This window comes from Carettochelys insculpta, chromosome 6, assembly GCF_033958435.1.
Source record: "Carettochelys insculpta isolate YL-2023 chromosome 6, ASM3395843v1, whole genome shotgun sequence".
Lineage (NCBI taxonomy): Eukaryota > Metazoa > Chordata > Testudines > Carettochelyidae > Carettochelys > Carettochelys insculpta.
Genome location: NC_134142.1, coordinates 82,715,511 through 82,741,636, shown reverse-complemented (window position 1 = coordinate 82,741,636; position 26,126 = coordinate 82,715,511). Strand labels below are relative to the sequence as shown.

The following is a 26,126-nucleotide window of genomic DNA, read 5'->3' as shown; positions in this document are numbered from 1 at the left end:
GCTACAATATTGCTTTAAATTAATGGATTAGGTTATGGAAAACAAAACAACAAAATCTTCCTCTGTAGAGAAAGCCTAAACAAACCCAGCAAATGTAAAAGTCTGTCAAACAATGCTTTGATTTTAGCTGCCAAGAGCCAAAATTCATCCCCAGGGCAACTCCACTGATGGCCTGAAGTTACAAAAGGGATGAATTTTGTCACAGCTATGGTGACAATATACTCACATCTCAGAGGAAAGGTATTGTTTATGAGGAATAGAGAAACTCACGGAAGTTTTCCAAGCCCATGATCCATTTTGGTAGAGACTGAAGCTAAAATGCCTACTGAAGGGAGAGGAGGTGCAGCTGAAGGCTGAACCATCAGGGGTGCTGTAGAAGACAGACCACCAGTATCTGCTGGAATTTCAACCTGCTTCCAGTTCTGTCCTTCTTCTACGAGCAAACCAATTATTGTTCCCAGACGCACATTTTTACTTCCTTCTTCCATCTAAAATTTGAGAGACAATGAAAACAAAACATTAAAAAAAAAACCCACATAGTGCTCTACTCTTTGAAAAAAAAAGATCTAGAAGTTTCAGGCATACCACTGTTGCATGAGTTCATCAAGTTTTATTCTTACAATTAATAAAAGCCTAGGACCAATATTAAACAGGTGGTTCTGGAAATCAAGGTGGGATGTTAAGTTATACCAAAATGTTACAGATGTGAGTGCACATCAGGTGAGATTACTAAATCCACTAAAAGGTAGGCCTACACTGCAAAGTTACACACAACCCCATCACTATTTTGAAATAGCAGCTGGCTTATTTGGAACTAGATAAACCTCATTCTATAAGGAACATGCCCATTTTGAAACAGGTATTTCCAAATAAGGGGCTCTGTAAGCAGGGAATAGAGCCTATTTCAAAATAAGCCAGAGTGCATCCAATGGCTCTATTTCAAAACAGGTTCTAGTGGGTATAAACACTTTATTTCAAAATAGCTAAGCGCTATTGCAAAATGCATTTTGTACGTAGCTGTGTTAATTTCCAAAATAAACTATTCCAGAAAAGTCTCTTCCAGACTAGCTTATTTATTGAATACTTGTGCCTTCTCTTCACTATTACTGATAATCCCACCTATTCCATCTCATAATGGAAAAATATCAGTCAAGATTCTTTTAGTTCCTAACATATTTTTTCAAAAAAAACTCTTTTCTCATCCTTAATTCTGCTAGGTCATAGATCTATTCTTGAGTTGGTTATCAATTTTTTATAATCCTTACTTGTGATTGATATTCATTATTATTAACAACTTCTTTCTTCCTCTTGAGATTACTTATTTCTATAACTGCCTTCTTTTCCCTTCCAATCCTTCTTTTTTAAAAAAATCAGCACAGTCTGGAGGTCGCTTTTTGGGCATCTCGTAATGTGTTCTTAAATGATTTCCAGTTATTCACATTTTCTGATTAAATTCTTTATTGTAGCTTATCAGAATATCAGAATGGCCGTACTGGGTCAGACCAATGGTTCATCTAGCTCAGTCTCCAGTCTTCTGACAGTGGGCAATGCCAATGTTTTAGAGGAAATGAACTAACCGGGGCAATGCATGACTCATGCCTCTGATGAAGCGGGTCTTTGCCCACAAAAGCTTATGCTCCAAAATATCTGTTAGTCTATAAGGTGGCACAGGACTTCTTATTGCATATTTTACTTAAAATTGTGGTCTTAGTCCTTAGAGGTGGTCCCTTCAGGTCAGGGCTGAGGCACCTCAACAGGAAAAAATGGGGAGGTGGTCACTGCTAAGCAAGTTCAGATACTAAGGATTTCACATTTACACTATCAGTCCAACTCTTTTCTGAGCACTAAAACTTAATTAAGAGAAGTTACAAAATGAAAAGAAATATTAAGATATATGTTCACTTTACTTCCACTACTCCCCTGAAACACTTTCCTCTCTTAACACAATGAATATATTCAAAAAAGGTTTCATCTGAGGAAAACCCTGCAAATCAATCAAGAGGTTATATTTTATTATGACATGCACCTCTCACCCTAATATATAAGCATACATTAGCAACATAGATGTCAGTGGAAAAGAACTTGAAGTCAATTTAATATATATGCTGTGACTGGAAGAAAAAAAATATTTAAAAGGCCATTTTAAGTTACTTCCAATCATGGACCTTGAATGAGATAAAACACCATTTTAAATCTGTGCACCCTGAATGATGTAATCATTGTAACGCAAAACAGATTGGGGGAAAAAATACCCCCCACTTCCCCAAAATCCACCAGTAATATCCTTAACTATGTGGTATTGTTATGCTTTACCTGGCATGTCACAAGCCATGCTCTGATGATACATAACGTTTTGCATGCAATCCTAAGCATCAAACATCTGATTTATGTTAAACATAAAACCTGTAAACAGACAAAATCCCAAAGAGTGGAGCTGGTAACCTCTGTGGGCTTGGCTATAAGGTGGGAGGGAGACCCAGCTCCCCACTCCCAGAAGAAGTGGGGGTCTGGGCAGAAGGGGCAGGGCTTAGGGCAGTGAGCCCTGGATCCCCACTCCCCCACCCCAGCCCACCCCCCATTTTGCTCCTTCAGAGCTGCATGGAGCACCACCCACACCGCTGCCATGGCATTTCAAAAGTGCATGGAGCTCCAGCCACTGCTGCTGCTACTTCGACAACAGCAGCAGCTGGAACTCAGGGCTTCTTTGAAAGGCCGGGCCCTGAGGGCTACTGCTCCCTTTGTCCAACTCCCCACCCCCCTCATCTCCCCAGCCTTCCATTGGCAGGCCTGATCCCAAAGCAAATACCAAGCAACACTCGGCAGAGCGTCTCAAACCTGTACATGATGACAAACCCATGTAAACACTTTTTCTGTATTTCTTTTTTTCCACGCATTTCTTCTGTATATCTTTCTCCATCTTTGCAGAGTACAGAGGTTTACATTCGTAACAAGAAAATGACTCCTTTGATAATCAACCTCCATTTCCTAAATAAACACTTAAAGCAGTACTATGGTGTGTGTGTTTCACAGATATACATAGAGAAGTAGAAGGATGAATGGACAGGAACGTGGTTTCTAATTAGTTAGGACCAGGTTAGGACCCAGCCTTAGCAACTAGTACTGCCAATTCACCGGGCTTTTATAATCAATCAATCAATCACATATTATTTCATGCTCTTCTCTGAGTCTCAGCTTTGGAGATAAGTGACTGAGAGACTCTCAGCTTTATATTTTCAAAATATTAATTTCTAGGCCTTATGGGGCTAACGTTTGAAAATATGAACCAAGTGCACCCTGAATAGCTCAGAAAGCAAATAAAAACACTTTAAAAATACTCCTGATTTTAAAAAGTCCATCTCAAGATTTTGAGGGGGTCCTTACAGTTAATTTTATACATTTGAGTCTGCCTGCATGCCCTTTCAGTATCCTATGTGCAGAGAGGTTGGTGGTGGGGTGCTGAAGAAACAGAAGCCCACTATTTCCCTATGTAAGCATGAAGCCAGGGATACAGCTGATGTTCCACATAGGAGAAGGGTTTGTAATCTACATTTAGCAATGCTGGAGGAGATTTCTGCTGGCCTATCAGAGTTCCCTTCCCGGGTGGCTCCAGGAGCAGCACAGTTCTGAACACCCTCTACACTGAACTAGACCAGTAGTTTTCAACACGTGGGCCATAGACCCTTGGGGATCCACAGATGTCTAAAATTTCCAAAGGTGTCCGCATCATCATTGCAACATTTTGGGGGTCTGCAAATGAGAAAAAAAAATGGTTGAAAACTACTGGGCTAGATGTAAAGGTACGCTATAGACTCAACTGAGAAAAAAAATATATTGGTGTAACTTTATTGCAAAGTTTTACACAAAGAAGCAACCTTTCAGGTGTTAAGTATTTCAGGAGACATGGTGTGAATTAGAAAACAGTAATGAACATTGAATCTAGGTCCTCAGAACAGTCATCCATCCTCTTTTCTTTCCCATGCTCCGCTAATAGAGATTTTAGAGAAGCCAAATGGCATTCTAATTTAAGAATGATCTTGATCTTCACTGTAGCAGTCGTCATCAATCTCAAACACCTCATCTAAAACTTATTTGCTCTCCTTCCATTTTTACTGCATTTCATAATGAGAGAGGAAGTGAAGCCAGAATTAAGAATAAAATCTACTCTCATATTTTCTATTCTGTTCCGTTATACTTTTAGTCTTCTATTTTCTGAACAATACTTGCTTGGGGTACCTACACAGTACAGTCAAGAGAAGTATATGAAAAGCCACTTGAGAGAAATGTCAGTTAATAAAGGTGAAATCTTTTCATGGCAAAGAGTGACAATCCAATGGGTTTTAAGAAGACAAGGGAAAAACAGGGCAATGCCTGCTGGGGGGGGCGGGGAAGGGAGAGAGAGAGAGCGAGGGCAAGAAAACCTAGGCCCCGGTGCAAAATTCTCCAAGGGCAGCAAGCGGGACTCAGAGCTAGTAAACAGGCAAATGCAACAGGAGTCTCGTGCTCTAGGAAAAGGCATCTGTCCTGTCACTGCTGACCAGGAGGATTTCAGACCACATGTATTGTCTTCAAACTTGTTTCTTCTAGCATCAGCCTTATCTTTTTTGTAATCAGAAGCCCAAAAAGTTCAGGGGTTTTTTTTTCCAAAAAGTAGTCATCAATAGATACTTTTTCAGATAATATACTACCTCCCTAGCCCCCCAGCACTGAGTGATTAGCCCATGTGGTAAAATTTGACTAGTCTCTAAAGCTCAATGCACCACCATGCACGGCCCACTCTACCGATCTCCAGCCCAGTCTCAAAATGCAGATTGAAGGTCTCTATAGCAAGAATGATAGGATATAGTCCCACTTCAAGATTCTGTATTTTAGAAGAACTTAAAAAAAAAAAAAAAAAAATCAGAGATGAAAGTCAAGACAGACTTGGGCCCAGGTGTTTGCATCCCAAAAGAAAGTTAACCGAGATCTGGTACCTAGCTAGAATCAACTCTTAGCACTGACCCATGCAACATGTGCAGACACACTTTCCTGAGTCACTGTTTAATGGAACCATCACTCAGGAGGCTGAAGCCATACAATACCTCTGTTCTAAGCTATGAAGGAATTTGCTTTATTAGGTAAGGAGAATTCCAAAGACTAAAGAGGTATATCAAATTTGATAGTCATATCCAGATATGTTCAGCCACAGATCTTACAACAAGGTTATGAATTATCTTGCACTGGGCATCTGAAGAGAGTAAAAACCCTAGTCCAACCACACCATTTTTAATTTAATAGGGGCATATGAATAGAGTGTCAATTTCTGGGTCTCCTGGCTGGATTGTTTCTGTGTGACCCCCAAAAGGGAAGCATCAAGAAATCCTTAGTTCCTGTATTCCTGCTCAACATCTAATTCCAGTGAATGGGAAACCTATGAGCGGGCCCTGAAAGAAAAATGCAAGAGGGCAACAGTACATATTAGCAAAGGGACATAGTTCATGATTACCATCTGGAGGCTGTTTGGTTGCAATTAATAAAATGTAGAAACTGTGCCAGGTTTTCACCAAAATTGAACTATTTACAAAAGTCCTTTCAGACAAAAGAATAACTGTACGAGTTTTGGGACCACCTCAAGATAAAATTATTACGTTTCTCTCTCCTAAAAAGCCTTCATGAAATGTCTCAGTGTATTGGTTGTGTAAGTTTGTGGGAGTGGATGCAAAATTTTGGGACAGACTTTTCTTGCCTCCCCTTTGCAGTTCAAAAACAAGAAGTCCTGTGGCACCTTATAGGCTAACAGATATTTTGGAGCATAAGCTTTTGTGGGCAGAGAGACACTTCATCAGATGCATGAGTTAGCAGGTTTCAGAGGAGGACTTAAAGAGAGAGTCTCAGTCAAGGGAAGGGCCAGAGCTGGCAAGGTCTATTTAGCCAGAGTGGATGTGCCCCATTTTCACAGTTAATGTGGAGCTGTCAACATCAAGAGAGGAGAAATCAAGTCAGTTCAGTCAGGGGGGATGTGACCCATTATCAGGAGGTAATGTGGAGGTATGAACATCAAGAGCGGAGAAACTGCTTTTGTAATGGCCCAACACTCCTAGTCTCTGTTCAATCCTTGGCTGATGGAGTCAAATTCGCAAATGAATTGCGGCTCTGAAATTTCTCTTTGCAGCTCTTTTTTTTTTTTTTTCCGTAGGACTGCTACTTTTAAATCTGTTACTGAGTGTTCAGCGGGACTGGAGTGTTCAGCTACAGGTTTTTGTATGTTACCGTTCCTGATGTCTGATTTATTCTTGTTCGTATTGACTGTCCAGTTTGACCAATGTAATTTGCAGTAGGGCATTGCTGGCGCATGATGGCCACACCATCAGGGTCTCTTTCGCCTGCACATCTACTAATATAATATATGCTGTCATGTGCCAGCAATGCCCCACTGCAATTTATACTGGCCAAACCGTACAGTCTCTACGTAAAAGAATAAACTGACATAACTCAGACATCAGGAACAGTAACATACAAAAACCTGTAGGAGAACACTTCAATCTCCCAAGACCCTCAGTAACAGCTTAAAAGTAGTAGTCCTACAAAAAAAAATTCAAAAATAAACTGCAAAGAGAAATTTCAGAGCTGCAATTTATTTGCAAATTTGACTCCAGAAATCAAGGATTGAACAGAGACTGGGATTGGCTGGCCCATTACAAAAGCAGTATCTCCTCTCACGATGTTCACAACTCAACATTAACTGCCGATATTGGGCCACATCCACCCTGACGGAATAGACCGTGTCAGCTCTGGCCCCCCGCCCCCCTTAACTGAGACTCCCTCTTTAAATCCTCCTCTGAAACCCCTCACTCACACATCTGACAAAGCAGGTCTTTGCCCACAAAAGCTTATGCTTAAAAATATTTATTAATCTATAAGGTGCCACAGGGCTTCTTGCTGTTTTTGAAGATACAGACTAACTCAGCCACTTCTCTGATACTTTGCAGTTCAAGAATTTCTCATGCTCTCAAAGGACCACCTCTTTGAATTGTTACATCAGCAATAGTTCTAAGAAATTTGGAACTTATTATGGAGGTTGGAGAGAAAAGTCTGCTTGGAGTTCAAACCCTTTTTCACATGTTATAACAGAAACACTAGACACATTTTGACCCTGCCCAAGCTCAGCAGATTCAAATTTAACAAGTTCCTAGTAAAAATTAAAAAGCCCCTGTGAAAATCTGCAAAGTTAATGTAACAGAGAATCAGTGGTTCTTTAAGGAGGATTGGTACCACCCTATTTCTGACTAAAGATTCCCATCATGACAATACAGTTATGGAGGACCTCCTGCATCAAATCTCTGCAGGTGCAAGGCATGGGAAAGGCTGCAGTCCTAGCAGAGTGGAACAGAGAACCTCAGCATGCCCAATTAGTAAGAGAAGATCCATGACAGAAGGGCTAGCAACACCCAATTTTTTGAGGCATAGGTGTAAAAAAGACTGTGTGCACGCACATATGCTTTGCTGTTTCAGGACCACACACACACACACACACACACACACTGACCAGACAGCAAGGAGAACAAGCAGCCCTCTGCCCTTGCTCCTCTTGTTCCCCACCTCCTCCTCATGAGGGGTCTCTGATCAATCATTCAAACACCGTAGCCTTTCCCACACCCAGCACCTGCCAGGGTCGCCAGGATTGGACAGCACTGATCCTCTGGCAATGCCAAGAGCTCTCTGAAGCTCCACTGTCATGGAACACAGGGAGCAGGTCTGCAACCATGGGGCTGCAAAGGGCTCCCTGCAAAGCCACATGAGGGGCCACATCTAACTGCTGTCAACAGAAGCTGCAATTCTGTGTACTGTTACCAATCTAGATGTGTTAATCAATCTCAGTCTCTCAACTAAATTTTAATTTAAACTCAACCCTAACAAGTCTAGTTCTACATAAGGTCACACTAGATGTGGTCCCTTCTGGCCTTGAAATCTTATTAGAAAAAACAAAAAACAAAAAAAAACCTCACGTATTGAATACCTGAACATGTTCAAGACAGAGCAGGGACAGATAATTAGTACCACGCTAAGGCTAGACAAAATGCCCAAGTCTCTGTCTCTGGAGCAAAGCCACAGGTTGGTTCCCAAAGCTGATTGGTATGCACAATTCTGCGTAGACTTCAGGAGACTGAATGAAATTTCCCAGTCAAATACATGCCCCATGGCCCAGATGGATAATTTCTTTGGCAAATCACGGAAAGCCAACTATACAAACAATGTTGGATTCAAAGGATTCCTTTCAAGACAGAGTTGAAAGAAAAAAAAAAAACAAAGACAAAACGCAGTCTTTGCTACTCCTGTAAGACTATTTCAGTTTACTTCAATTCCTTTTGGATTGTACATGGCTTCTGCCATCTTCAGCAATGTATAGATCTCATCCTGTTACCACCTCACATTGTCCATATGCAGCTATGTACTTGGAAAATGTAGGCATTTTGGGTTGCAGGTCACACTTCAGAGATTTTGCCTCAGTCCTGGTCTACACCAGGGATCAAAGTCAATCCCAGATATGTAATTCTAGCCACGCCATTAGCATAGCTAGAATTGACATATCAGGCACATGGCAGCGTGGAGTACCAGGGTCAATGGCCAAGCCCAGGAGAGATCAATTTTGCCACGTCTTCACTGATGCAGGGGAAAAAAAATCAAATTCCAGTGAATCGATAGTGGAGCATCAAACCCACAGTAAGTATAGACATACCCTCAGTCATGCGATCACCAAAGATGCTGAGTACTGTCATTCAAAAATGTAAAGGTTTGGCTTTAGAGACTAAGTACTTAGAGCACTTACTATGGAACAGGAAAATCCAATCATTCAACAACATTAGGGCAGTCACCGGTAAGCACTATTATAGAAAGGCTGGCTAATTCTGTGAAACTGAACACCTAACAGTTAACACTTGAAGAAAGTGCTGTTGCCAGCTGTGACACATCTCCATGTGCAGCATAGCACCAAAGTCCATCATCCATGCCTTAATCTCAGTAAGGACAAGTTCTTACGTGTCTCTGTTGGCTACAATTATGCCTCCCTCCATGCAAGCGAATAATATCACATTGAGCTATAACATGACAACAGCCCCCTTTAAAGTAGCAACTAGTTCAGTAGGACAAAAATTGAAGTGATTAAGTCAGATTCTTATGGTTTCCTTATAGATGCAATACAAGATTCAGGAGAATCAGAAATATGGAGGGACGTATTATACCTTAAATGTGAAGAGCATTAAGGGTTAAGCAAAATTAACATTAAGCAAAAATATCACTCATCGATTACTAAAAAACAGGGATGGCAAAAGGGACCAAAAGAATGAGTTTGAAAATTGGTCCAATATTAAATTTTAATGTTTAGCAAAGAACAATGTCTACACAATTTATTAGAGGGGTTGTAAGCTAAAATGAAGGCTTAAAAACCTCTAGGCTTTCAATGCTCACTTGATCAAAGTGCTATAAACTTGAACAATACAACAGCCATTTAAAACAATATAGCTTAAAGGAAGAAAAATGGCTATATGCATGTGAACTATTTTAAAACAAAGAGTTAAAATCCAAAGTATCAACTGAAATTAACATTGCTGAAAATTTCTGACGTGACAAACCCTACTGAACAATCATACTGCTGTTTCATTTGCAGTTTAATTGCATCTTTCAGATAACAAAACTAACTCTTTCCATACTCCCACTTCTGCAACAGGATGTTCCTTTGCTTATAGGATATAAATGTCTAAGCTGACTATGACTTACTACAGATCCCACACTTCATAGAAAAGGCTGAATGATTTAACAATTTCAATACATTTCTTTCAATATAAAAGGTCCACCTTAAAAGTGATCTTGCAACAGGACAGTTATTAGGCTAACACAATTTAACACAGACAATTAAAAAAAACATGGGAAGGTCTTCCCTCTATTGCCACATTTAATTTTTAATTAAGTGATTGTAATTGGTTCCATGAAACATCTTGCACAGATCTACTTTAAGAAAAGGGGTACTGAAAAGTCCAGGGGATTGATGGGTTATTGAGTCTCTCGCCTCAATAATGACTGGTAGTGACTAAAAAGTATCACCGTTTGATGACTCTGGCAAAAGAAAGGTGAGCTTGTGGCTAAGAAACTGGCCTGGGATTCACAAGCCCCTAGCTACGTCACAGATCTCCTATAGGAGTTCTCACAAAACACGAACTCTATGGCTGCGTTTACACTTGCATTCCCCTTTCAAAAGAGGCATGCAAACAAGGCAAATCGAAAATGCAAATGATGTGCAGATTTACATATCTGGCACCTCTTGTGCATGTTCTCCTTTCGAAAGAAGGAAAGCAGTGTAGACACGGCTCTTTCAAAAGTAAACCCCACCTTCGAAGGAACCCTTCTTCCCCTTTTTTATGAGACGATGAGGTTTACTTTCAAAAGAGCCGTGTCTACACTGCTTTTCTTCTTTCAAAAGAAGAACATGCATGTGAGGTGCCACATATGCAAATGAGGTGCAGATTTACATCTGCTATTTCCCTTGTTTGCATGCCTCTTGAAAAAGGAATGCAAGTACAGATACAGCCCATGTGAACTTGTAAAATACTTGCCTTCTTAGCAATGGTGCTTAGGAGGAAAAGAGCTGAACAACCCTGGAAGAGTCTTTTCGCAACCCAGATGTGATTTCTCCTATTAGGCTACAAGCAGAGTGGGGAGAAGTGTGTGATGCTACTGGCTCTAGTGTACAAACTCTGTGGACAAATGGTCTGCAAAGCTGTCAGTCTTTTCCACCAGGACTTCACGTCACACACAATACAGGCTAAAAACAAAAACATTCACAACCTAAATAGCTACTTTTCTTCAATATTCATAGTATGTTCCTATGAGACAGATATTTAAAATACAACGTTGCTACATTTTCCTCTGAATAATACATATTTCACCAGAAATCTACTATTTAAGTCCCAATTAAATGCTAAGTTTGGAAGTCTCATTACTGAAAGATTACATTTCTATAAAATAACATTTCACAGTAATGTTTGGCATCAATTCTTCATGTGAAAATGTAAAAAAAACAGTCACATTTCATTTTTCAGGATAAACTCCAACAACTGAATGGAGTTAATGATATAAGCACACAAGCTTCAGAGCATGACAAGAATACTTATGTCAAATCCATACAGGGACTTAAAATGTTATTCAGCGCCAGGAAAGCTTCCTGTCAAACTCCTCAGTATTACCTTAGGATCAAGATACACAATTAAATTAGAATGTTCCTCTTGAAAAAGCTAAATTAGCAATGTGATTTAAGCTTGTCAATGTTCACTCTTTATGTTAAGTACAGTTTGAATCTCTCATTCAACACTCTTTCATCCTGCAATATCTGTGGCCCGGCTTGATTTTATTTTGCCAGACAACCACTTATCACGGGTGTGGTTTCCTGTGGTTCCATAGAGTTTGTTTTTGGATACTAGTCCCGGCTCTCAGTGTTCTGTGCTGTTATTTAGCTCTAATTTACCTCTAAATGTCTTCTATGAGCCCAGTAAGCAGTGAAGTATTGACAATGCTGCTGGACAATATTGCCCTCCTTTCTCATTCAGCACTGGTCAGGTCCCAAGGGTGCCACACTAGAGAGGTTCAACCTGTAGCACCTTAAAAGTATTAAAAAGAGATAATAAGGCTAAGACTACATTACCACTTTTGTCAGTATAACTTGTGTCAACTGGGGATGTGAAAAAAAACCAGCCTTTTGAATGACATAAGTTACACCAATAGAAGTGCTGGTGTGGATAGGGCTACATTAGCAGGAGATGCTCCCCTGCTGACATAATTAAAATCACCTTCAGTGAGTGGCAATAACTACGGCAATGGAAAAAAACTCTTTCCCATCAGATGAGAGTGGCTAAACAAATAGTTTTACAGCTGCATCATTATAGTTATGCCACTGTGAAGCATGCTAATGTATAATTCCATGAAGACTTCAGGAGACTGAATGAAATTTCACATTTCAACTCCTGCCCTATGCCCCATGAGAATAACGTCCACGGCAAGACAGAGAAAGCCAATTATAGAACAGTGCTGGAAACAAACTTTTAAACTTACCAAAGTCCCTTTTCATTACTGATACGTTTGGGTTTGTTTTATATTTCTGTCATCTTGCACAAAAAAACTAAATTTGTCAGGTTCACTTTTAGTCCATGCATTAGTTCAATGCTGCAATACTTGAGTTACATGAATCACAAGTGAATGTTTACATCAACTATCCAAAATCTGTTTCCATTTTTTTTTTTTAAAAAATCAGATATTTCCATTAGTATCAGGTTTTGCAAAAACAGGTTTAAGGACAAATTACAGTACAATTTGGTGTTTTATCTATGAGATCTTCAAACTATTTTATAAAATTTAAAACTAATTAAATCATCCTTCAAAAATATTTTTTTTAACCACGTTACTCTGGCAAAAAAGGTACAAGAGCCTGATCCAAAGCCCACTGAAGCCAACAGAGAGGTTCCAGTTGACTTCAGAGGACAGTCAAACCAGGCCCTTTGTGAGAAAACTGTAAAATAAATTCCTATCAAACATATAATAAGTTATACAAACTGCTGCCGGCTATACATGACAGTACTTTATATCAAATAGATTTAAAAAAGCCCCCAATGAATTCTGTTAATTCAGATTATATGCCATATCCTACTGAGGTAAATATTGCATGCATTTTCATAGATGAAACAGTTTAAGATTGGTCATGCAGGATAGTCACCTCTTTGAACAAAAAGTTTTCCTATTAACGTTGTGATATGCCTGGCACAGTTCTGGGTGCAACACTTTCAAGTACTAGAGCAAGAAAGAGACGAGACTCGGAGAGGTCAGGACTGTTTGTAACAGCTGGACAGTGCTCCATACTGAAGATTAGTCTACCAAATGGAACTAGAAGGCAAAAAATCATCTAAAATGGGTGTTAAAATATTTTATCACTCTCTACTTGCCCACACAAAACTACATATATACTGTGCAAGCCCCAAAGCCCAAGTGAGAGCAATTTTCACCTTAGAGGAAGCATGGGTACTTGCTGCCAATGTTGGTGACATTGGTCTATTTTTTCTTTTTTTTACCCTCCCAGTTGAATCAAGACATTTATCACCAAACATTGAGTTAGAGACAGAGGTATTTAGAATCAGCTTCAATTGAATGGTAAAATTTAAATGCAGCTACACAGGCAAGGTATTCACTACAATGTCTGATTAGGTAGTTATTGTTAACCAACGAGAAAGAATCTAACATATTTGCCTTTTGATACCAGCATTTTGTAATCCCACTGATCTATTTTTTGGTAGGCAGTAACTGTGCTTTTGAAACTAACAACTTGAATTCAGTTATGTTTAACAGGTTTTATCATTTTCACCCACAGATCTCAAAGCACTTCACGATAGTGGTTAAACATAACTAGCCCCATTTTAAAGAGAGAAGCTGACAATTAAGAGATAAGACCAACTTGAGTTCAATATTTATGGCAATTTTAGCTCTATTCCTAGACTCTCAGATTATGTTAGTTGCTAAGAAACTCATGGAGCGTCCGCACTACGAATGCATTTGAGAAACTCAGAATGCAGTAGTTTTCTCAGGAGAGTTAAGTCACTACTGTATGAATCACACTGCCTCTTGGCTGATTCTGCCAACAAAAATAGTGTAGACATTCCAGGGTCGGGGGGGTGCCCCCCTGTTGACCGACAGGGCTTCAAGTTCACTGGGCAGCCCTGTTTGCGCAGCTTTTGGTTGGCTGTTCTGTTAAGAGTGTTGACAGAGGGATCCTCTATTAGGTGTGGACACATTCTGTCAACAGAGGTTCTGCCAGGAACAATGTCTCGACAGTAACTTCTGTCGACAGAACACTGCAGTGTAGACCCAGCCTAACTGGGCTGCATCGTCTCACTGATCCCATATAACCCACAAGAATAATTGCTGTAGTGTTAAGAGCTGGCAAAATTCATTTATTAGTTACGTAACAACGATTAGTAAATGTGAATAGCATCTTAAGCCCTCATATTTCTTGGAAACATGGAGATATACGTATCTCATAGAGCTGGAAGGGCCTTTGAGAGGTCATTGAGTCCAGCCCCCTGCCCTCAAAGCAGGACCTATTACCACCCGACAGATTTTTTTTTTTAAAATCTAACCTGTCCTAGAACCCTGAAAGGCACCCCTCAAGGGCTGAGCTCATAACCTTGGGTTTACAAGGCCAATGCGCTAACCACTGAGCTCTGGGTAGCATAATATTGAATTAATTCAGAATCTGAAGATAAGGCAGGAGATGTTACTCATACCTGAATTCATGCTTTGTCATAGTTAACATCAGCACATTCAAAAGGTTCAAGTAGAAAAGGCTAATGTGACTTCCACCAATATTTCATGTGGCATTACAACTAAGGGAAGTGCTTTCCATGCCCTTGTGGATAACATGGATAGGAAGGGGAAGGGAGGAATCACAGTGGCTGGGAAAGTGGCATGCTAATAAAGGGCCCAAAATATGCTAATGAGACACATATGTAAATTCCCAGCAACCCCTTTAGCATAAAGGTCACATGATGTGGAATCCAGAAGACGCTCTTCCGGACTCCAAAACGGCATGTAGAAGCGCAGTCCCAGGGGGGTCTTCCAGAAGGAAGTCCTCCTTCCAGAGGGCCCTTCTTCCCAAAAATTTGAGGGAAGAAGGGGCCTCTGGAAGGAGGACTTCCTTCCAGAAGACCCCCTGGGGGCTGCGCTTCTACACACCATTTTGGAGTCTGGAAGAGCATCTTCCGGACTCCAAATCATGTGACCTTATGCTAATGAAGCACCTGGGATTTACATACTTGCCCCATTAGCATATTTTGGGCCATTTATTAGCATGTCACTTTCAGAGAACATGGCACATGTAGAAACAGCCAGTGCATTCATGATAACCAAAGTTGACCCTGGAGAACTAATTACCTACCTACTATGGTAGACATAGTGGGAGTCAGACTCATTCACATCACAGCTCACTGTTTAAAAACCTCACAGTCTCACGTGAGCTGCAAAACATTTCTTTCACTTTGCAGATAAATATTAACTGTGGTTCCATTGACTGTGAAATTATGAAGACAGGTAATATGAGAAAACTATGGATGAGGAGGCGGGAGGGGAAGAGAGCAGTGAATAAAAATGCTTAGATCATCAGTGATGTGACATGCATATAGATAAGGGAAGTGTATAAAGTAGTAGTCCTGTCAAGAGAAACGTAATGTGCAATACAAGCACTATTTATAATGGCTGTTTTAAATACAGCCTTAGAATCACATATGCTGACAGGGGGCTTTTTTAAAAAAAACAAAAGGTTTGTTTATGGCTTCTTCCCACTAGTCCTTGTTCATCCTTCCCTCATCCCCCCACAAGCCTCTCTCCCAGCTCTAGTTTATTGTTTACAAAGACAGACTGTTAAGAACTACAGTACTTATCTTCTGGATGTTTATGTATAAAAACAACTTGCCACTATTTGGGCACCAGCCTACCATAGCCCGTTTGTTAATAAGAAAAAATAAACTCATCTGTTGTGTCATCATTTCAATCATTATGTGATGAACATGTAAAACTCCATATCACCACCACCAAACACAACTGTACCTAGTGAAAGGCATTCCGATCCCCAAACAGGTAACTTAGGTCACTGCTTCCCAAACTTCCAACATTCACATACTCCTTTCGGGACTTCAGCGTACCCCCTCTGCCTGCGCCGTCCCACTGCTTATCTCCTGATTTTTAGTAATTTATTTTCTGCCGCATACCCCTTGCAATCCTTTTGAGTACCATGGGTGACACATGTACCACCCTTCGGGAAGCACTGACTTAGACAATGATAGTTTAAAGATAGAAGAGACCTATTAGAGAGATAATCCAACCAATGCAAAAATAGTCCCTACAGTAAATGGTGTTTTACCTAGCCAAGTTTTAAATTAGTCCAATACAAAGATACCACAGCAGACAATTCCTAGCATGGGGTCCTCACTCTCTGAAAGGACTACCCATATTCAGCCTAAATTTTCCCCCTCAGTTTACCTCATTTCTCTCAGTTGTTTATTTGTTAATCTTTTGCCACTGGATGCAACCAGTGGCAGAATGAGGGCAGACACATGCAAAGTATTTAATAGCTGTCTGCAACTTTTTATTTATTTATTTATTTAACACAGGGGAGGGATACTCGCTACTTACCCATTGACCATATTCTGCTTCTGCTATAAAAAGGGAATTAACTGGTTCCAGGGCAGGAGTTAAAGAGCTTTTTTAACATATAAACCATAAAATGGGGTAGGCTCTTGTAAGCCCTATCATCCAGGACTCAACTTTCTCTGAATGTTTACTTCCACCCCCACACTATCCATCGTGGGAAGGCAGCAGGTTAGAAGGGTGGGCACCACAACATGTGAGGGTGACAGGCTAGCGTGACCATATGTCCATTTGCTGAATATGGGACACCTACCAAAATTCAAGCAATCAGAATTATGCAGTACAAATGTTCAAATTAACATCAAGTTTACTTTGCCCTGTTAAAGAGAAATACTGTATAGCTTGTTTATTGATATTTAACCTCTTACATTTCAGTCTTCAAAATTCACATGGGGAGGGGTGACACATGCACGAATACTCCTATAAATCTCTCCCCCTTGGGCCAAGGGGGGAAGACAAGCAGGGGGAAGAGACTCACCGACCTTCCATACCAAACACTCTCCACATTCCACGCCTGTCTGGGCCTGCAGGATGGACCCAGCTCTCACTTCTTCATGAAGCAACACATTCGAGCAGTGGCATGCAGAATCACACGCCCCACCTCCCCAGACGTCTGCCAGATTCACACCTGAATGTGGCCAGCAGCAGCCTTAATGCATGGAGAGCAGCTCTGAATCACAGGAGAAGTGAGGAAGGGGAAGGGATGACCCGGTCCATGTATTTGCAGGGCTCTTCCCTCCCTCCTATCCCTAGCACTTTTGGCTGGAAGCAGCTTGTCCTGTCTTACCCACACAGTGCTAAAAGATAGCTCACACATCCAGACTGATGTTAGCCATCGACATTACTAATGAAGTGCCGCGATGAATTTTGGGGAGTAAGGGCAATTTGAAGTAGCGTGGGCACTTTGGCTACACAGCATGCCAGCTCTTCAAAGTTTGACATTTCAAAGTTGCTGTGGGGGAGAACTAGCCTAATGAAGTGCTACATATTCACTACAGCGCTTCATTAGAATTACAATTCTCTAATTCTCCCCCACGGCAACTTTGAAATGTCAAACTTTGAAGTGCTGGCATGCCGTGTAGCCAAAGTGCTCACACTACTTCAAATTGCCTTTACTCCCCAAAATTCATCGCAGCACTTCATTAGTAATCTCCCATCAGTCTGACTACCATGCCCCCTTTGAAGGAGGAGACAAGTGTAGGCATAGCCCATTAATATTTTAATACACATATATGAACTCTAAATGCATTATCAAAGTATATACTCAGTCACAAAGCCATTTTTTTTAAATGTTGGGAGACTCACCTTGCCTATTTACCTTAGTTCTATATATTTTTTAAATTAAGAAAATGGCCTGCATGAGCATACCACTTACTACTGTATGCCAGGGATGTGCATTGATAGGAGGTTGGTACAGCTGAGTGGTCCGTGAATTGTGAGTGAAACCCTGGCCTGGAACAGTTCAGTAGCTCATTGCCCTTTGACAAATTTCAGGCTGCGCAGTGTGCTATTCCCATGGCTGTCCTCTTGGGCCGTCTCTACACAGCCCTGCGGGGGAGAGGGGGTGGTGGCGGCGGCTTCCAGAAGGAACTCCTCTTTCCGGAGGCCCCTTCTTCCCAAAAATTTTTGGGAAGAAGGGGCCTCTGGAAGAAGGACTTCCTTCTGGAAGCCGTCATCACCACCCCCACCCCCCCCACGGCCACGCTACTACATGGCATTTTGCAGTCCGGACGAACGGTCTTTCAGACTCCAAATCAATTGACTTTATGCAAATGAGGTGCAGGGAATTTGCATCCACACCTCATTAGCATATTTCGCTCCATGTATTAGCATGCCACTTCCAAAGGAAGTGGCCTGTGCAGAAACAGCCTTGGTTACTACCCTTCACAGCCCAGAGGATGATGCAAGTTTATAGCAAATGTATAACTCTTAAGGATTTTAGGACCATTTATATTAAAATGAACACATGTATGCAAAATATTTATTGCTGCTTAATACAATACAAATTTTAGGGAATCAAATAGCATTCAATATAGAATCTGTCTTTTGTTTGACAAATCTGTGTCAACAGATTATGTGAATAAGAGTGAAGACACACCAGCCCAAACCACATGCTCTTCTCACCACAAACATTCTTGTGACAATAACCTCTGAATGAATTAAAAAGAGAGGAAATCTTAGCTTTTACTGGCATTAAGACCTGCTTAGACAGCTGGCTAATTCATCATCCTTTTGGTGAAGCCAAATAGCTCTAATAAAATGCTGTTTCCCCTTTTTGTGCTATGACATACGCCTATCCAGTCCTTGTTATCAAAATGTAGACTCAGCAGTGCATGTCCCTCTCCAGAAAAAAACCCAAAGGAATGTATCAGAAAGAGAGGGTAAGAACTGAGAGCCTCTGAAGTCACTAACCTTTCATTCACCTCACTGGATCAAGCCCTGAAGGTGGAAAGAGAAGCCTGATGAATTAGAGAGGCGTTCACCCTAAATTAGTAGTCTTGGAACAGCCTGAAAATGCTCAGTCACATCCACACTCAGGCATTCCATCTCCAGACGGACAAAACTTCTGCTCTATTCCAAAACAACAGTCAGAGTAAAAGGCATCAAACCTGAAGTTTTAGTGAGAGTCATATAAAAAAATGCAGAAGGGGAAACAGCATTTGGTGCTTTCTTCAAAAACCTTACATGACAAGTAAAGGACTTTCAGCTGCACTGTGAATCCAGTTCTCTATATGATGGATACCAGAGATGTGTTCTTAGTAGACATATGACTTTTTTTTTTTTTTAAATATATTACAGAGTCACTCAGCGGACCAAGCCGTGACCTGTTAGGCTTTATAAACAATGTGATCATTGTAAGGTTTTGAGGCCAATCTACAGTTTAATACTACTGAACAAGAAGACTATGCAGATTTTTTTTTCTCCTCAATCTTATTTCACCAGCAAATTAATAAAAATCAAAAGGTAATGATGTAATTAGGATAGTTGTCCTAAAACTTAGATAAAAGAAAAAGTTGAACTTCTAAAGTGCAAAACCAGAATGTGTTGTCCATCGTATAAAACCCACAATTAAGTAAAATGTGATTATTAGTACTATTTTGTTAGTCTTTAAAGTGTTACGACTGCTTTTTTTATTTTAATTATTTGTAGTTTAGTATCATTTGCAGGCCCCAGTGAGAATCTGAACCACGTAGTCTTACATGCTATATGGAGATACCCAATGATATGTTCCTGCCCCAAACTGCTTAAATTGCCATCTGGCAATCTTATCCACACGGGCCGGCTCCCAGACTTACTCAAAGCCCTATTGTTGCTTATAATCAGACTGCACAACAGGGGCCTAAAAGGACAACATGCACACTTTCCCCACTCCCTCTCCACTCCCTCCCCAAACATGCAGAGCAATCAGAGTGACAATTGGAATTAAAACAGAGTCCCTGTTATTTGCAATCCTTGGCTACCCCAGTATTCACTTATATTTCTATACTAGTGCAGATTTTCTGTTTTTAAGATAGCTTTAAGAAATAAAAAATTACCATGCTGGATTAGACCCATGGACCATCTAGTTCAATATTTTGTCTCCCACAGTGGAACCCAGCAGCACACAGATAATGAAAAATTAATAAGATATTATTCCTAAAGTCTAACTAGCACCAAGAACAATAAAATTTAAATATTTAATGGAAGCAAGTCATAAGACAACAAAATGCATAAGTTATATAAATTGTATAAGTTTATTATAACTTTATATATAAATTACATAAAGATAAAAATTACATATCTATAACTATCACTAATAGTTCAGCATGTTACATTTACAAATTTAAAACTGATTCCATGAGAGTATGTCGGTGGGTTATTCTGAAAATCAAGTGACAAGAAATAAAGATTGAAGTTAATATGGAAGTAATTTTTGAACTGACATGAGGGATGACCTCCCACCCATGATAAAAGACTTCAGCTTGCTAAAGAGAGTTAATCCTACCATTATTTTAGCCAATATGCCATCATCACTTGACTCCATGGTTACCACTGCTTTGTCTGTTTCAATTTCACATAATGCATCTCCTGCATTTACAGTTTCACCTGCAAAACAAGACATGATTTTAAAATACTGCAGAACTCCTTAACCCTTAACAAAATTGAGATATACTGAATTGTCCTTTAATGCACATCTGTCTACCACTTTTCTAGTACTGTAGATATGGCTAAAAATGCCATAAATAATATTGCACTTTGAGACTTCTGGATCATCAACACTCTTTTGTACAGTGTTAATGTCATTAATTACCCATGTTTGTAAGAATTCAAACAGATAGAACAATTAATTGACTCATTTTAGCTCACAAACAGGAGCACAGTCAAGCAGACAACACTGAAATCCTTACGTCCAGCCTTTGGCAGCAACTGATAGCCACTTATGAAAATTGTGTTGTAAGCGTCTCTTAATACAACACAGATAACAAGCAGCATTGTCTTAAAATCATATAGAAGACAGGTGTGTCTCTGTGTTTATATACATAAGCAAATGAGATTTATATATAGAGGCCAGTGTTACTGTGAGTTTAAAGTATAGAGTTAAACATGGTACTGTCTTCTGCCATAGACTCCAAGCATTATAGATATACAAATAAAATGTTAAGAAAATGAAAAAATGTTCAGATGGCAAGTCTGTCACTTTTTTTCCTCTGAGCATATTATAATATTCCTGAACAAGACCTTTTAGAAATACTCATTTCTGTGAAATGAAAATACGTAAGTGTGTTAGAAGTGACCCCCATGAACTACACTGGTCTACAGACAGGAACATTTTAGTTTTTCCTGTCTTTTTTAAGCATAGCCCATATAGATGTATTATTGCATCATAACAGCCCTATGAGCCTGCATTATTCTGTTAGATGAATAATGACTGGATGCCAGCCATTAAATTAAATTACACTGAGAAATATGGAGAGAATCCAATATATTTGTACCTTACAGCATATAAAATGTGTTTTAAACAATACTGAAGAAACAAAAAAGGTACAACTATGTATCGGGTTTGTAGGCACTGTACTTTTAATTAAAATGCAAAAATATAGGCTTTAACTCTTTCCTCGGCACAGTAAATGAAGTGACAACACTATAGATCTAATTTTAATTTCCACTTCCACTCTGAAGCACTTAATCATCAGAAAAATTACTTTGCCATCTAAGATTTCAGCTTGTGTATGCAACATGCACATCTTTGTCTTATTTCTTGCATCATGACTACTTATAAAGGGATGAGAAAAAAATGCTACATAGTTTGGATGACTTTGGCAATAAGAAACAGCTGCTACATTCAAGCCTCAATTTGTGGGGATTGCTAGGCCACCTTCTCAGAAAACCATCATGCAGCATCATTTGTCAAGCTCGAAACTGGAACCTACACAGGCAATGCACCTTGGACAACGTGGAGAAGATCTACGGAGATTGAAGAACAACTGAGATGCTCCTGGAGTCAGCCAGAAGTTTTGTCCTGAGACAGAATGAAGTGAAGGAGACCTGTAGATGACCTATGCTCCATTCAGAGCACAAGGGTTTAAGGCAAGTAAGTCAATTAAATACTCCCCCAACTTCCCTTGTGGGAACTCTATCAGGGAGAAAAGATGGCCAATACCTTTGTCCATCCAAACAGATACAAGGAACTTAGCACTTTGTTGTTTCATTTTTTTTTTTTTAAACCAAATCTACATGAGGACACAACATTGCAACAGAATTAGGATGACTGATGCAGGACCACCAATTTAATTCATAGTGGATTTGGTTCTGTGAGATGATTAATTCATGTGGCATGTCAGAACTTACAATACCTTAGACAGCTAGATAGGTATTTATCAAATAAAATAGACTCATTCCATAGCAGAGCCAATTCTGTGCCCAGCACAAATTGAGGGGGCATGTGACATTTTTATGCCTCCTATCAGGACTAGACTGAGGCCAAACCATGCCTACTCCAGGTCTTGGTGCCACACCTAGTCGCCTCAGAACAGTTTTATTTTGAAAAAACTATGCAACAGTAATAGTTCCACCAGTATAGGACTGCCAAAACACAACAATGCTCCAGCAACGTCCCCACCTCCTCAACATGCTTCTTACCCTGGAGACATCAAACGATTCCAAGCTGCTTGGGGATTCCCCTGTGCCGCCTCTTGCCTCTCACTGTATCAACAGCCAGTGGAAGAGTGTTTAATGGAATATCTATTTTTAGAAATACTTTGCAATATAACCTTTAGAAATCCCTGTATCTGGTTCAGTAACTCAGTTCAATGAATAGGACTGTGATAGCTCTGAGCAGGGGGTGCCACATTCATGATATATCTTGGCAGGTGTCCAATTGGATGCCTAGTAACTGAAAAGATCAGCTCTCCCAGTGGAAAGAGCTGAAAAGCAGAGCCCTTTGCTGAATTTTCCAATTCCCAAAGTTTAACAATGGAAAAACTAGCACTGGGATCATAAAATTGTTCAGATGGCAATGCTTGGTGTGACTAATAGTTACATTTATTCAGATACTTTAAAACCCCTTGTTTTTAGTGGTTAGTTCTTTATGTTAGAGTGCTTGCTACTCTACTACATGGAGTTCTCCAAATTTAAGCTGTGCCAGATCCAACAGAAGTTCAGTAACTCAAATGTAATAAAATATTGGTGCCAGTCCATTTACTAGTGGACAGGTGTCCAAATCATAAGACACAAAACGCACCCTTTGATTCATAAGGATTGACAACGGACTCCTTAGAGGTCACCCACCTAGAACATGTCTGGGGAAGCATCACTGATACTGCCAATTCTGTATGCCTGGCACTGATAAATCAGAGGATTTTAGTCTCCAGGGTTTTCAATCTGTCTTCTTTAACCAGTAATAAAGTCACACACAATAAATACCTTTAGAATAAAAAGCAAATTTATTTTTAAGCAAATGGTTTCATTACCCACAGGAGCCAACAGAAAACTGTATCAGCAACTAGGGGGAAATAATGAGGCTGGATATTAAATATAACATGTTTTCTCCTACTGAAGTGAAATCATTTGTCTCTGCTCTGCAACTGCTAAAATAAATTTACACTGTCAGAGCAGAACAGTAACCAGAATAGTATTTTAGTGACCCCTGCTGGTTACATAGGAGAAAAGCCCACACATTTCCACATGCAACAGAACAGGTTTATACTTCCAGTCATGTCTCTCCATTTATTCTGAAACTTGGCACCATGTACAATTTCTTTTTTTTTTCTTTTTTTTTTTTAAGATATGAGATGTAGTTTTACTGATATCTACTAGTAATATTCAACTATATATCAAGCCATTGCAGAATAAGTCATTTATGACAATAACTTAATGGTGGTAAATTTAGCAGCATTACTCCCACTTTCCTTCCCGTACCCCGCTCTTAAACAACAATCCACCTATTTTCTTTAAACCTTATTACACTTCTATTTTCTCGACTGCCAAGTGAAAAAAAAAGTTTAGAATTACTAATCAGAGATGAGGTAAATGAGCCTTTTTTTTTAAATGTAAAGATGTCATTGACATCTAAACATTAGGCTAATTGATCTTTGAGTCCAACCTTCAATTAAGATAAATTAACATGCACAGATGATTTTCAGTTATTTGTGTAGGGAAGCATACCAGGGACTGAAATAACTTTGCGAAGCACCCATGGAGGGAATGGTATAAGACACTGATAATGAGGAATAACAATTGTACAGTGGGTTTAAAAGAGTTTGTATTTTAAACTGTAGTTATAAACACAATACTGCAAAACACGGTTTCATGGTTATCAGAAACTCATGGGCTACATCTACACTACAGCAAGCTGTTGATATAAAAACAAAAAAGCAGTCAAGTAGCACTTTAAAGATTTGGGTGAGTTTTTTCATGGAGCTGACTTGACTGCTTTTTTGTTTTGATAGTATATAGACTAGCACAGCTCCCTCTCTGTTACTGGTGATATAAGTAACTGATGAAAGATACCTTCTGACAAACTTCTGTCACCAGATTGCAGCCACATGCAAAACCGGATCGCTCAGTCAAGCCACTCTCAGACAGGGCTGCCCAGTGTCCCAGAAGCCCTGTCTGTTAACAGAGGGTATCCCCCGGAGCGTCCACACTGGCTTTCTACTGACAGATTCTGTCGAGATATGCACTCTGACTTCTGGGGGAATGGCAGAACACTGCCGACATTTTGTGACTTACTGTCGACAGAACACATTTGTACTGTGGATGCTCCACCAGTTCTGTTGACAAAACTCGTTAGTGTAAATATAGCCATGGTTAGTTATGTTACGCCATGCCATGTCTACACTATGGCTGGCTCTACACAGAGAGCTATTGCCAGCAGCTTCATGATGAGCAGTCTAACAATTGCAAATGGCTCCTCATTAGCATAACTGCATGGCTAATTTTTTCAGGCATAAGGGGCTGGCAACAGAGGGAGTTTTTGCTGGCAGAGGCATGTTCACATGGCCTCTTTACTTCCAGGAGCAGCTTTTGCTGGCAGCGAGATCTCGCACAGCTATGCTAATGAACTGCACGATTATGCTAATGCAGTGGCCATTTGCAACTGCAAGACTGCTCGTTAGCAGGAAGCCGCTGACCATACCTGTCCATGTAGACCCAGCCTGCAAGTACTAGAGCGACACATCTCTGTAGCACTGCAGTATGAAGATGTTTGCTACTGCAACAGAAGGGTTTCCCCCCACCCCGCAATGACTGTAGTAAATCCATCCCTTTCAGTAGTAGTAGCCAGGTCAGTGGAAGAATTCTTTCACCAACTTATTGTGGTCGATACTAGGGTTCAGGTCAGTTTAACTATGTTTTCAGTATGTGATTAAGCTCCTGAGCAACACAGCTAGATCAACCCAAGGTTTAGATGCAGGCCATACTTTAGAGAAACAACTTCCTGGGCAGTTGTCATTGTCTATCTGTAAGTCATTAAACCTCATGAAGCTTTGATATACCCATCACTAAAATGGACATAATTATGCTCACATAACTCCCAAAAGTATTACTATGAGAGTTAATATTTGTAGAACACTTCACTGTTCTACAGTATCTCTGATCTGAGGTTCTCAAAGAATTTTGTTTGTCAAAATACAAACCGAATTTTAACTTTGGAAAAAAAAGAGTAACCATGTCTTAAAAGTAACTAAATCTGGGAAATATATTCTCACACAGAGTACAGTAATAGAGGCCATATAAAGTACCTAACTTTGTCTAATTTTCCAAAACTACTTAGTAACTGTGCTCTCTCAGTACTGTCCACACTTTCTCCAAAAGGATACATATTCAGAGGAAAAAAAAAAAAAAAAAAGAGAGATTACCAAAGAGGTTTGTATGAAAATTAGCATACTTCAAGGGCTCTTCATTCCTAGCTTTATGTAAATATATCTGTATTTGTATATGTAGATATACACATATCTATAAGAGAAACCAACAATGGTCCTTAGAGCCCCAGATATAATCTTATTGCTCCCTAAAAGCCAAGCAGGGCATAAAGGTTCAACTGCAAACTTTATGGCTTACTGAAGGGTCATGAACACATTACTTTTCCTGGGCTCCATGAATAAAATTTAAAATCCAGCCATAACCTGAATTGTCATTGAATCTGGGACAAGAGACCAAAAAAGAAACAAGTTTTCATGCTGACAGAGTGAGAACCAATGACTCTTCCAATTCAGCCTACATCTCTAGAGCACCCTCATTTACAGAGCAAGCATGTGAAGACACAAAATACTGTAGAAGTCATTCATCGAACAGTGCCAACACATTCTAATAAAAGTCAGTTACTTTTCAGGTGATAGACCTTGGAGAGCAAGAGATAAATGAGGACCCAAAGTATCTTTTCATGAAAAGTTAATGGGTTCTGGAAATGAGTCTTTCCAGATATAGAGATATGT

General features: G+C 39.9%; 1 protein-coding gene across 2 annotated transcripts in view; it reads right to left on the bottom strand.

The window, feature by feature from the left end:
* Positions 1-26,126, bottom strand: part of PDHX (pyruvate dehydrogenase complex component X) — a 131,103-nt gene that overhangs the window by 88,771 nt on the left and 16,206 nt on the right. For both annotated transcript variants that reach the window (XM_074998937.1, XM_074998938.1), the window contains exons 3-4: positions 20,198-20,298; positions 271-488 (exon numbers count right to left, since the gene is read on the bottom strand). In XM_074998937.1, the coding sequence (XP_074855038.1) occupies positions 271-488; positions 20,198-20,298 (319 nt within the window). The remainder of the gene's footprint in view (positions 1-270; positions 489-20,197; positions 20,299-26,126) is intronic.